Below are 13,628 nucleotides of genomic sequence, written 5' to 3'. Positions count from 1 at the left end.
AGTTTAGGAACTAAAGAGCCGTTATAAGAATCCTAAAAATATTATAAGTTCCTAAAAGGTAAGGTCTACTTTAGCAAGAACTTTTAAGCACGAAGCTGACGGCTACTAGCCGCCATAGAAGACAGGGAAAAACCTATAGTATTAAATCAGTTAAGGAAACGGAGGCGTATTAATAAGCCTATATATAGATATAAGTAGGATTCACCTTCGTTGTATTAAAGGCTATGCTAATAATATATACTATAGAAATTTAATACGCATTTATAAACGCGCCTACTAATTATATCCCCCTTTTGGGCGACTTTCTTTCTAAGGCAGTCCAGACTAGTAATTAATAGGAAAAGGAAAGAAGACTAGGACTTTTAATAACAGAATGTTTAACTACGCTAATTCCTAAAGAAGAAAATATAGATATCTCTATTACCCTCTAGGTTGGTTATTAAGAGGCGGTTCTAATATACGACTTATTTAAGCTCTAGCAGACTTAGGTATTATCTTTACCTAGCCATCTATTACCTTAACCCTATACCCAGCAGGAATAGGATGCGATTTATCTTATATAATGTCTTTAAGTAGTTTAGTGCCTTTGGGTGCTTTAGGATTAGAGATCCTAATAAATATGCCTCTGAATATTATTGTTTGATTGTAATCTACCACATTAAATATATAGAATAATATATAGTCTAGCTTTTCTCCCTCCCTAACCTATATATAAATCCCAAGTTAGCTTAAAGTTTATTTAACTAGGTTTGGCTTTAATAGACCTTTCTAAAAATATAATAAATTTTATAAAGGTATAACTCTAAGAGGGAATATATTGCCGGTAAATAAATAGTATAAATTTAGACAAAGCTAAGCTCTATTTAGGAGTAGTATATGTTCTCTATATAGGTTCGCGCTATTAAAAAGGACCTAAAGTAGGGGGAAATAGTAACCTAAGGATTGTAGGTAAGGGCGTTAAAGTTATTATAGAAATGGGCCCTAGAAGGTTCTAGCAGGAAATATACTAGTTAGGAAGTAAATAAAGGCTATATCTTACGTAATAGATTTAGTAGCCTATTCTATTAGCTAAGGAAGAACTAATGCGGGTGATAGTAAGTATATAGCTTCTGCGCAATAAAGAGATTAAAGAGGTATAAAAGAGGTAAATTATATACTTAAATAGAGTAGAGCGGAAAGGATTTAAGAATATAAATAAGTTATAGAGTCTAATAGGCGTATAAATGCTTAAGGCATTAGTGCCTGATAAGAGATTAATATAAAAATGATTTGGGCGGCGTCAGCTTAGCCTAGCTTACGCCCTACTCTATATAATTAGCAAGCATTAGCCTTTATAAAAAAAGTCGGCTTCGTGTCTAGTAAAGAAGAAAATTTAAGGCGTCTATAATTATAGTAGCGGTAGAATTAAAGAAGTTTTTTAATGTATAGTCTTTTACCGCAGTTAGTATAGCGTCTATTAACCTAGCGTAATGTGTATTAAATGCTATGCATGCACGCGTATAAAACTAGGCTTAATCCTATATGCCTACTTTTGCCTACTATATTAGAATTAGTTTTATAACCGCCTTTTACGCGACTAGTAGTAAAAGGCCAAGTTGAACAAAATCACCCTCTTAAGCACTATATTCTGCTTCCTGCAGATATTTTTAAGCGCCTTTATAATTTCCTATTTTAATACTAAGATTAATAGAGAAAGTATGGTTCTTTTTACGTGATTTCCTAATTGTATATAGTGTATTCTTAGTATAGTAAAATTTAATAGCCGAGCCCCTAAATAGATTAACTAACCAACGCTTAGTACTATAGAAGGCCTAGGCTTGGTAAATAACGTACACTAGCCTACTTAGCGAGAGCTCTTTTATGATGACTTGGCCCTAAACTTGAGCTAAATATATTTATAAATTGTCATCTTATCTAGATTCTCCGCTGAACTCCGCCATAACTGTCCTATTATAGTGTGATGGAATTTAGCTCTAACACGGTTAGGGTATCCTACTATGCTAGAGTATATGTCTAACTACTCTCTTGGTATTATAAAAAGGGATAGAGATAATGATCCTAACGCTTATATACTACTCTAGCAGTATTATATTATATTCGCCTATTCCCCGGCTAGGATTTTTTTTAAAGTTCCCTTATAGACAGCTTTTATATAAAATTAAATAATCCTATTATGCGACTTACGTTTATCCTCTATATACCATCCTTTTATATACCGCCTATTTTGGTTTCTATTTTGGATAATCCTATATTTTATAGCCCTTATTTCTTCCTCCGTAATATCATTCTATCCTTTAGGGAAATTTTAGAGGTGGCCTAGCAGCAGAGATCTAAGCTTAATCTAGACTTAGTCCTATTTATAGTTAATCTAAAAAACAGTCTAAATAGGAGAGAAATCTACCTTAAAGTCTTTAAATTCCTTTTACTATTTTATGCTATCTACCGTATATCCTATATTATTAGTAAACTCTCTTTTATTTACTGGGATACGCTATATGGATAGTTGGAAAATATATATATAAAGAAAGATTTTTAGATAATCTTAATATTCTAGTATAGGGACTTCCTCCTTTATTTTAAACCCGCATTTAGTATAAAAAGTCTTACTACTTACTGCGGAAGAAATGCTAAGCGAAATACTATTAAGAACTAAAATCGCTTTAAACTAGTATATAAAGGCTTTAGTATACCCACGCCCCCGGTATTTTAGGTATAGTATTAGTATTTAAAGTATGTAGTAGGGCCTGGATTTATAGAGCTACCTATTATTTAAGTAAAAAGTTTAGAATTAATCCTAAGATTTAAGGGGGTAAGGTATTATATTTTAACTTAGCTGAATTAGTATATTTTATATAGAGCAATATAGCTTCTTTACTCTTGTCTTACTTTAGGTTTAGGACTTCCTCCTATAGCTTATTAATATCTACGTTAGTATTAATAAAGCCTTATAATTGCCGTAATACTTAATAATATTTACTTTCTAGCTAAAACTGCCCGCTCCGATTGGAACCTTTTAGTAGGGATAAGATCGTAATACTAATAATTATAGACTCGGCATTCTCTATGGGCGGATATATACTTTTAAGTGCGTTGTAAACCATCTTATATTTATTATTTTTAAAAGTATTGTCTATAATAAGTATGATTCTATCCAGATTTTTAATTTCTTATCCAAAAAGGTTTTTAAAGCTCGTTAGTGTATCTCTTAGAAATTTAGTATAGTGTAGTCTCTAATATTGCTATATAGGGGAGGAAAAGTATACGGCAGTGGTAATAAGTGCTATTTGTTTTGCCTTAGAGACCTCCGCCTTATAAAGACGCCCTAAAATAGGCACTTTAAACATCACTAACTGGCTTTCTCTCTGTATAGGGAGAATATGACTTAGAAAAGAGCGGTAGAAGAAATAGTTTAGGAAGTATATAAAGATTAGAAGGACTCTAGAGATTGCTATAAAGTAAAGAAAGGGTAAATATACTTAGTGTGGGCTAATAAGGTTTAACTCCTATAGACTAATTACTAGATTATACTAGGAATTATAGCGTAGAGATTAGAGCTAAGTATCCTTTTATATTAGTCTACGGTTATATAATTTCCGATTATATAGGAGAAAGGGAGCATTGTTTATAAAATAGGTTTGCTAGTTACTATTATAAGGGCATAGAATAAATATATCTCAACGTGTATATAGGGCGAAAATTGATACACTTAGGTGGCTAGGGTAGACGAGGGGCTATACACCTAGTCCTAGAAGTAAGGACTTTAATAGTATACATTCCTATAACGCATCTCCTTTATTATCTCCTATCTTGGCCGCGTGTTAAGTAGTATATATATACTATAAATTCTAAAATAGCTCTAATATTAGAATCCATACATTGCCCATACTTTACCTAGACAGAAAATCGTTATTATTACCTTATAAAATGTGCGACTATATTTAAATAACGCTTAAATGCAGCCATTTCATTAATAGAGTAAAAATATAATACCTAAAATACTAAGAGACCTGTAAACTATGTCCTCCTAATATTATAGGAATATAAGCACAGAGACCTTTTAATCTAATCTAGGGTTATTACTTACGGCGTGATTTAGAGATAACTACCTAGATAGAAACTGCCGTAAGCTTTAAAGTAGCTAAAAAGATTAAATAATCGGCTTATTAAAACGCACAGTGGATTATTAATTAAAATTATAGATAGAGCAGAGGATATAATTTGGCTAAAAGGTGTTATAAGGAAACTGTTTAAACTAGCTAGACATTTTTATGTTAGGGTATATTTTACAAGTCTAAACCTTTAAAAATTTACCTTTTATGTTAACTCCTCGCAATCCCTTGGTAATCTCTTAGCAATCCCATTATAGCCCTATAATAACCTTATAAGACTCTTATAGGACTTCTACGGGACTCCTCTAGAACTCCTATAGGACTCCTATAGGAATCCCCTAGCGATCCTATAGCAATCCCTAGGACCTCTATCTCTAAAATCTACTTATCATTTTAGAGGACAGATATTAGTACCTAAATAAGGTTATTTTCCCTCTAAACTTAACCTTCCTTATTTTTAAACTAAGAGTCTAATACCTACCAGACCTCTAATTGCCCCTAGTCTAATTAAGGCACAGATTTCGTAGCCCCTACTTTATAACTAGCACACTCCTTTAGATTTCACTACTAGTGTTTTGCGGTATATAAGAATTTAAACACTTCCCTAAGGATATCATTTTAGCTTAAGCTTAAGCTTAAGTCTTCTTTGATCTTGGCCTAAAGCAGTTAAATCTAGTAAGTATTACCTAGAGGGTTAACAAAATAAGCTTATATATATTTAAGCTAGAGATATTAGATGTTAATAGTTAATTATTAAAGTTGATATGCGATAACATTTATTAATCTCACTAGGCAAAGCATTACGTGTACCAGAGGCTTTAGATTACAGCTATACTCTACTAAACCTGCCCCGCGCGGCTTAAAATTTTAAGCAGTAAAATAATAATAACCTTAAACTAACGGCAGAATGACTAAGTAATAAGCATATAGATATTAAAGTTATTAAATGTAGCGGGCAAGGGCTTTTTACAAAAGAAGATCTTAGCGAGGCTTTATAAGCTTTTGTAAAAGACAGGTTTCTTATTTTTAAAAAAGCTATAAGTATTAAGCTTTCTTTAGCGGAGTTATCGGAGTTATTAAGCTTTATTAAAAGGGAGATTATCTTAAATAAGGTAAGCTATTTCTAAAGTTTGTAAGTAAGACTAATATCCCTCTAGGCTATTAAAACAATACTTTTCTTGGCTTAAGATAATGGCTTTTATATTACCGCCTACTTTTTATTTAAACCTGCTTTAACCTATAAAGAGTTAGGGCGCGATTATAAATAGAAAAAAATAGCTTCTATTAAAGATCTTATAGGGGCTATATACTATTATTTAGGAGGAGATTAAAATATTACATAGATATTCCAGGTTAATGTATATTCTTATAGAGTAGCTACTAGAAAAATAGTAAATGTTAAGGCTAATAGAGGTAATATATATATACTCTTAAACCCTATAAACATTTTCACATTTACTAAACTTCCTCTAGCTTTATTTACTATCACTAGCTATTATAGTTAAGACCTTTCCTTAAGAATAAACCACCTTTCTTAGTATACGTAATTGTGGTTTTATATATATAGACCGGGTATCCTAGGCGCAGAGTGCTAGATAATTAAACTGGTAATAAGATTCTAGAGTAGTTTAGAAATAATTGCTCTAGAAATAGCAAATATATAGTTTAAAAGCGATAACTATATTAAGTGGTATATAAAAGGAATAAAGATTATCGCTTATAGCTAGCTATAGATTCTCCTATATATCCCTCTACTAAAGTATTAAATATTACTTCGAGCCTAGACGAGAACTAGTAGCGCATAATTAAAAGTAGATTTAGTTTAAAAGGGGGGCGATCTAGCGAGCTTAGGAGGTGGTTCTATAAATCACACTAATACGCTTTAGTTAGTGCTAGGCTATAGCGGGGATTTTAAAAGGCTTACGCCAGGCCTATAATGTTTAAGTCTAGATTAGAGAGTAATATATTTATTATACTAGGACCCTTTAGGGAGAATAACTGCTATATTAACTTTAATAGAAGGTTAAAGGGTGTCGCGTTAAACGTGTTCTAATAAAATAACTATACTTCTGCTAGAGAATTAAAGGGTACCGCATTTAACAGGTTTAAATTATTCTGGGAGAATAGTAGCTGCATTAGTTTTAGTAAATCGTTAAAGGGCGTGGTATTAAATATATTCTAGCGAAATAACTATACTTACCTTATCGCATTTAAAGTATTCCAGTCATCCTATAGGGGCAGCTACTGCATCGGCTCTTATAGATCGTTAAAGGGAGTAGCATTAAACGTGTTCTAATAAAATAACCGTACTTACTCCGCTAAAGAATTAATAGTTACCGCACTTAACGAGCTCGAATTGCCCTAGGAGAATAGCGGCTGCATTAGCTCTGGTAAATTATTAAAGGGCATAGCATTAAATATGTCCTAATTACAATTAAAGGGCGTAGCATTAAACGTGTTCTAATTAGGTAGCTGCACTAGTTCTATTAGAGAACTTAAGGGTGCTACACTTAACGTGCGCCCAAACAGCTCTCTGCGTGGCTGTAATGCCAATTACTTAAACTCTGCTTAAGAACTAGAGGGCGTTATCTTAAATTTATAAATATTTATATGCCGGGTAAAACTTAACAGTCTTTAGAACTCTTATTCGTATATATGGTAGTATTTATCCGGTTAACTCTTTTCTTTATAGAACTTCCTTATATATTTCTAGATATTATACGACTTACTAAAACGGCGGGTGTAGAATGGACACAGAAATTTCTTTAAAGGCTCCCTCCCCTTTTTAAGAGATGATATACAATCTATGGCTTATATATTATTCTCAGTCTAATAATACCTAACATTCCGCTTACTTTAGTAAGGTTTAGAAATCGCAGAGTAACCGTGTTTTTGCATTAAAGGTATTGCGACGTATAGGGTTATACTAAATTCCTAAGTTTTAGTAGATGGAGATTAGATAGGTTCTATTACTTATAATTCCTATACCTCTAAATACGTGTTCTGTATAGCATAGGAGAGATATTTATAGTTCCTGCTGTATAGGGGACCGAAGGCTTTAAACTGTCCCTACTGTAGTCGATGACGGATACTCGTCATTTGCGTAGGAGGCTGCTGGGTGCTGTAGGGGAATTAGCGCAGATCTCTAAGGTCGCGGACTTTGTTAAGCTTCGTTACTAAGTAAAGAGGCTGCCTATAATTAGGAGGAATTGTAATGCTAAAGGAGTTGTTGTGCGGATACTGAGGAAGGTAAAACCAGGGCTTGTTGTCGGCGAGACTAGGGAAAGATTGGGAGGAATAAGAGCGAGAATCCGGATGATGCGCGTTATATTAGTATGTTATGTGTAGGCTGCAGGGGCTAAGCTTATTAAATGGAGAATTATGAGCCGCTAGGGCGGGAGTATTAGAAATAGAAAGCGTGCTAAGCAAGCCTGTGCCTTAGTAAAAGAGGTACTTGGAGACATTAAGGCCTAAGAAGGCGTATATAAAAGAAGGCGGCACTACGGATATGGCTGCTGAAACTAATTTTATGACCCTAGCTACTCTTACTACCTTTTTTTAGCTTAAGGAGGCTGGTTTCCTAAGGCGCTATAGGAGTTCTAGAGGAGTCCTATATGAGTTACATAGGAGTCCCAGAGGAGTCACAGAGGAGTCCTAGAAGATTCCTAGAGGATTGCTAAGAGATTGCCATTAAGGGGCATAATATTCTATAAAGGTGGTTAGAGGGAATTAGGCTATAACTTAGCCTTGCAGCCGCCTTGTTATCTTGCTACCCTATCGCGCTATTACCTTATCGCCTTGTTGCCTTTTTGCCCTTTTTTACTTTGGTTAATCTCTTTATTAGTAGGATACCCCTGCTTTTTAAAATAATGTATAAACTTCCTATTATAGTATTTATTAGCGCTAAGTTTATTTGTTTACTTATTCTTAGTTAAGTAGTGCTTTTATAGCTTTGTTTATTAACTACCTTACGGCATTCTTTTTGCTTTTAAATAATTTTTTACTTCCTCCCTCTCTAAACTATTTTTGGAGTCTCCCTTTATTACTAGCTTAAAAACATCTCTTCTATTTTAGCTAAGTTGTTATATATATTATTAGAGCTGTCCTAGTATACTAGACTAGCTATTAAGGTTTATACGTGCAGCCTCTTAAAGTAAATTACTAACTAAAAATTAGGCTTTATTCTTATGGAGATTCTATATAAATATTTTAAAAACTATTTTTAATAAGGATTTCCCAGTCGTTACCGGTATTACTATACTTGCCTTTTTACTCCTAATTTCCGGCTTTGTATTAGTATTCTTCCCACAACACTAGATAATAGGGCGTTCGTTAGCTTTCTTAGATAGTCTCTTAGTAAATATATTATTAGGTGTAACTCTTACTGCTTCTACCTAGATAGTAAGAAAATATAGAAGGTTAAAAGTGTTATAGCTCTTATGCGCTACGGTTATTCTTATACTATATTCTAGCATTTACTTTATATTTATTAATATACATCTATTCCTTTCGGTAAGCTACTATAGTAACACTCTAGTGACCTCTACTAACAGGAATAGGGACACTCTCTTATGGAATGTGTTATAAATATTACCGTCGTTTTGCTATAAGCTTAGTCGCTTTATATCAAATACCAATAGCACAACGCAATATTTTATGATATACCTATTAGCCTTAGTGACTCGGAGAAAGCTATACGGAGATATTTAAACCCTAAATACCCTGACCGACCCATCAGCCCTGATAACTTAGAGGAAGCTATAATATTAAACCCTAAATTCTCCTATACTAAAACTAATCATGGGAGGAATAGGTTAGTTCTTAGTTATCTTAGTTACTTTTTAGGCTAATACTAGCTTAGTAGTTTTAAAATTTACGTTAGCTGTTTTATTAATATAACCTATAAAGCGCGGAGAGAAGGTAAGACCTTTCTATTTAAGAATTTTAAAGCTATAGATAATCCCCCGCTAGATAAGGGCCTTTAATCTAAGGTATATAGCCTATAGTAGGATTACGTCTTTCTACCTAAGAAGGTTAAAGCTATAGATAACTTCCTACTGGATAAGGTTTTCCTCGGAGATAATTGCTATATACTTCAGTTATGCCTTAAACGCATATATCTTAAGTAAGAGTAGAGAGACTTTATATCCTAAATGCTAGAGCTTGGTGACTTAAGGGGGGAGGCTATAGAAAAGCTAAGGTTGTGAGAGGTATATATAAGGAACTGTTAAGTTATTTAGGAGGAATTTTCTTTTTAGGTAGTAGCTATATATAGACTTTATTAAAGCTTAAAGCCTTTTACTACCTTTAAACTTCCTTGGAAAACCCAGCTAAGATATGGCTCCTCCTTTAAAGGTATATAGTATTATCTGAAATTGCCTTATATGGCTAAGGTTAAGATACACTCTATTAAAGCCACTGAATGCGTCTCTAGCTCTATGCCTTATTATATAAAACCAGACTATGGTTTTTGTTTATTTTTAGGAGGGAAGGCCTTATATGGAGTCTCTTATTATTGTATAAAACTTTTATACTAGAAGTATACTAAATTTTTAAGGGCTGGGAGCGGGGATACGCTAGCGCTCTACGACTTGGCTAATCACTTTTAGTTATGCAACAAAGCCTAATAAGTGACGGTTTAAATATTTGTAGGTTTTATTATAGATGGGTAACTAGGGTAATTGGGGGAATATATACCTAAGCACGAGCTAGAGTATAGCGCATTTGCTTTACCCCTCTAAAATAGTTAAACTTTTATATTTTAAAGTCTAAGCCGCGATCTATAGGGTAAACTACTAATTTAAGAAAGCCCTAAATACTACCCGCTCTCTTACTTATCAATCTAAAATATGCTAGCTCCTGTGTATTAACTAGCACCGGAACTAAGCCCCTATATATAGCCCTATACCTTAAGCCTATTACTTAGCTTAGAGTTAGGAGGATATTAGTATAATTTAGTACTTTAGGGCTTACTAGCTTAGCTACTAGAACGCCTCTGTGTCTATAATGGCCTACTAATAAATTTTTTTATAGGTAATTGGTGTTTCGTTCTTGCTTTCTAGGTTAATTAGCGCCTTTAATTTTAGGCCTATATATATTTTCATTGCCTCTAAATAATTAGGGTTAAACTATATTATAGTTAGCCTTTTACTAACCTTTGCTATATATAACTATATATCCGTATTAAGTTGCTAACGCCGCCTTTTAATATATTTGGCGTACTAGGTTTAGACCTATATATACCCTTGTTATTCTAGCAAGATATTAGCCACGTATAATATACTTAACCTTTAACCGGTCTTTGATATGTATATAGTATAGCGTATACTATCGTTTTATCGGCTGATATATTAATAGACCACTAAGTCCAGACCTCTAGAGCTAATATTATTGTTACTTACTATATTATATCTTCCTAGGGAGGTTCCCAATCCTAAGGATACTCTTATAGCCGCTCTTACAACTCTTAAAGCCGCCCCTATAGCGGTGAGATTTTAAGTTTTTGCCGCTAACTTTAATGAAAGCGTTTGCACGACCGATAGCAATTACTCTATGCTCGTTTATATTGCAATGCCTCTTAGTAACTACACCATATTGAGTTTAGAGATCCTTCGTAATACGATTTATAAAGAAGGTGTTAAGTACGCAGTTAGTGCGTATAATATTTCCGGTAAAGCCTATAAGAAGCTTCCTAATAAACTTGCGGTTTTACGCTACTGTCTAAGTATATATCCTTTAATAATATAATTTTCTGGACTAATTGCAATATAGAGTAAGGGGCGAAAACTAGAAGAGAAGCCTTTAAATAAGTACTTAAGGAATATATAGCAGAGCAACGGAATAAAGAATGGATTGTATAGATAGCTGGAAAGCTTAGGCTATAGGGGTAGGTAAGCCGGCTCACTTGCTGCTAAATTGAGGGTGCTATATATTAGAGGCTATGGAAATACTACCATCTAATTATATAAAGGAATGTTTTATAGGTGCACGGGAATAATTAGAAAATTTCATATAGACTATTAAGGAATGTAGAGTTCTGTAAAACATTTTCATCGTTATATTTTCAAGACGAGGTTTAGAATAAATAAGACTTAGTATAGCTTAGATAAAGGACCTAGGGTGTATCTACTATAAAGACTAATTTTGTCTGAGAATAGCGTTTAAAATCTAGGGTGAATAATAGATTAGTTAGCTAGATACTAGGATTTTTCCACCTCTTTAAAGCCCTTTACTACTTTAACACTTATAGACCTCATCGTAGTGCCACCCCCTGGCTGCAGCTGTGAAAATCTTATCGGCTAGGGAATTTCGGGCACTATATATCGCGATGAACTTTAAAATAAGGTTATTAAAGCTCTAAATAACGCGAATTCTTGACGCTTTATCGAAGTTAAAAAGGAGATTTATAAGAGACTTAGTTAATATAATAGACTCTTACAATACTATAGCAGCGAACTTTTCTAGAAGGATAACCGTATGGCGATACGTCTAGAACGCGCTTTAAACGGCTAGCTCTACGGGTTTCTTTAGGATAGAAGCAATAACGTTAATTAAATTTTATAAATACGTTAGATTTTATAGCTTACGGACGTTTTTAAATATGTTTACTTTAGATATATTATATACGGTGATATTTTGTACTATAATATTCTTTTAGATAAATATTTAAACGTAAAGCTAATTAACTTCGCTGGTTTATCGATTAATAGGTCTCCTCTTCTTACTTTATACTCCATTTAAGCCTAAGCTTTGTATCTAAGTACGCCTTAAAAGGACGAAATTTTTGCCTTTAGATCGGCTTGTTATTATATCTTAATATATTATATCGCCTTTTATGAGCTTTCCGATAACGATATAGAAGATCGTTATAAATAAGGAATATTTCCCAAATTAAAGTCCCTAGGGGCCTTTAGAGTTATTATTGGAGGCTATTAGAACGGCAAATATAACTATATAGATAACGTTATTAAAGAAATGGATAAGTAAGGTATGTTTATAAAACTAGGAATTTTAACTATCTAAACTTATTCATAGGTTTACGGAATCTATCCCTAGTAACGGCGCCGCGGCATTTCCTCTATACTCTTAAGGCTTTCCTTTTAACGTTTACGAAATCTTATCTTTAGCTTAAAAATTTAAAGGCTTCTCTATCTAGATTTATACCTTACCTATTTCTTAGGCGTTATTGGCGTTAATAAAGGTAAGTTTTATACTTTATAAGTTTATTAGTCTTACTATCCTTCTATATAGTGTAATATACTAACTATCCTTTATTTAGGATATGCTAGACAATCTTTAGTTGTTAGTGAGCTCCTAAACTACGCTATACTTTGTGTTATAGGTATTAGGTTAGGACACGCTTACCTACCTTATATAATAGCGCTAGGGTAGAGTATAATGCGATTTATCTTTAAGGAATATCTTAGTCTCTTTTAGTACTTTTTATATTTAACGGTAATTTTAGTAAATTAGCATATCTTGAGTATAGAGAAGTTTATAATTTGACGAATTCTTTTAAGTGTGTTAATGGTAAAAGAGAGGATTCGTAATATAAACGAATAGGTACTGTAATGCCTAGTAATATAATAGGTCTCACAACTTATAAGGTTCTGTTTTAATTAGATATATATAATATAGATAAGTTAGTAACAAAATTTGGATAAAAACGGCTGTATATAGTAATACCGCGTTAAGAAAATGTATTTAAATAATTGGACCACTAAATGCAAACTCTAGCTTCCTATTTCCGCGGGATTAACTAAAATATAAGAATACGCCCAAGCTACTAGCCCCGTCCCTTCTATATAGTAACTCTGCCCTTTATTTCCGCAACTTTAGAAAAAGAGTGCACCTATGATGATCTAGCTTTAGCTTGTTAAACGCGTCTTTAGTAAGACTTAAGGGCATCTTTAAAATTTAAAAGCCCGCTTTTATAAACCTAGGTAGGCTTCTAAGCCACCTTATATTTGCGCCCTAACTTAGTTATTCTTTCCCCTAGAATATTATTAATCTCCTATTTATTATTTAAGCTCACTTTATTAATTTTATCTTTTTTAGTCTAGGTATAACGCTTTATAGTAGGCTCTAGGTTTAAAACGTTGCTCTAGTTATTAATAGCGCCACCGCTGTTACTATCCTTATCCTCGTTATAAGTATAATTATTAGCCTTATTATGCGGCGGTTTAGAGCTATAGAGAAGGGTAGGCTCCTAAAGTGAAGGGCTAGTAGGCTATAGAGTGGATACCGCTTGCTGGTTAACTTATAGGTATTAAGAGTTAAGGTTAGGTATAGGGGGGCTAGAAGATAAGTCTTCGCGATAGGTGGGTAGCCTTTATTACTTTTAGGGATGTGGATTATTACTACCCTTACTACCCCCGCTACTCTCTTTAGTAGGGTTATTAGAATTATAATTAGTAACGTCGTCCCGCTTAAGCTTCCGCTTCTTTAGTATAAAGGATAATTTACCTCCCGCATTCCCTTTCTTGTAATTACCCTCCCTAATAAGCGGATTGTCTATAT

At 33.3% G+C, this 13,628-nt stretch overlaps 1 protein-coding gene across 1 annotated transcript; it reads left to right on the top strand.

Annotated features, from left to right (window-relative positions):
• Positions 1–254: 254 nt before the first annotated feature.
• Positions 255–431, top strand: K441DRAFT_544600 (uncharacterized protein; the record flags this gene model as incomplete). Its single annotated transcript, XM_067642773.1, has 2 exons — positions 255–317; positions 339–431. Coding segments are annotated over 2 exons (156 nt in total), but the record flags the coding sequence as incomplete, so codon positions are not given.
• Between the last annotated feature and the right edge of the window lie 13,197 nt (positions 432–13,628).

Source organism: Cenococcum geophilum, assembly GCF_001692895.1.
Source record: "Cenococcum geophilum 1.58 unplaced genomic scaffold K441scaffold_7, whole genome shotgun sequence".
Lineage (NCBI taxonomy): Eukaryota > Fungi > Ascomycota > Dothideomycetes > Gloniales > Gloniaceae > Cenococcum > Cenococcum geophilum.
The sequence above is the reverse complement of the archived record's forward strand: the minus strand, read 5'-3'. Positions and strand labels throughout refer to the sequence as shown.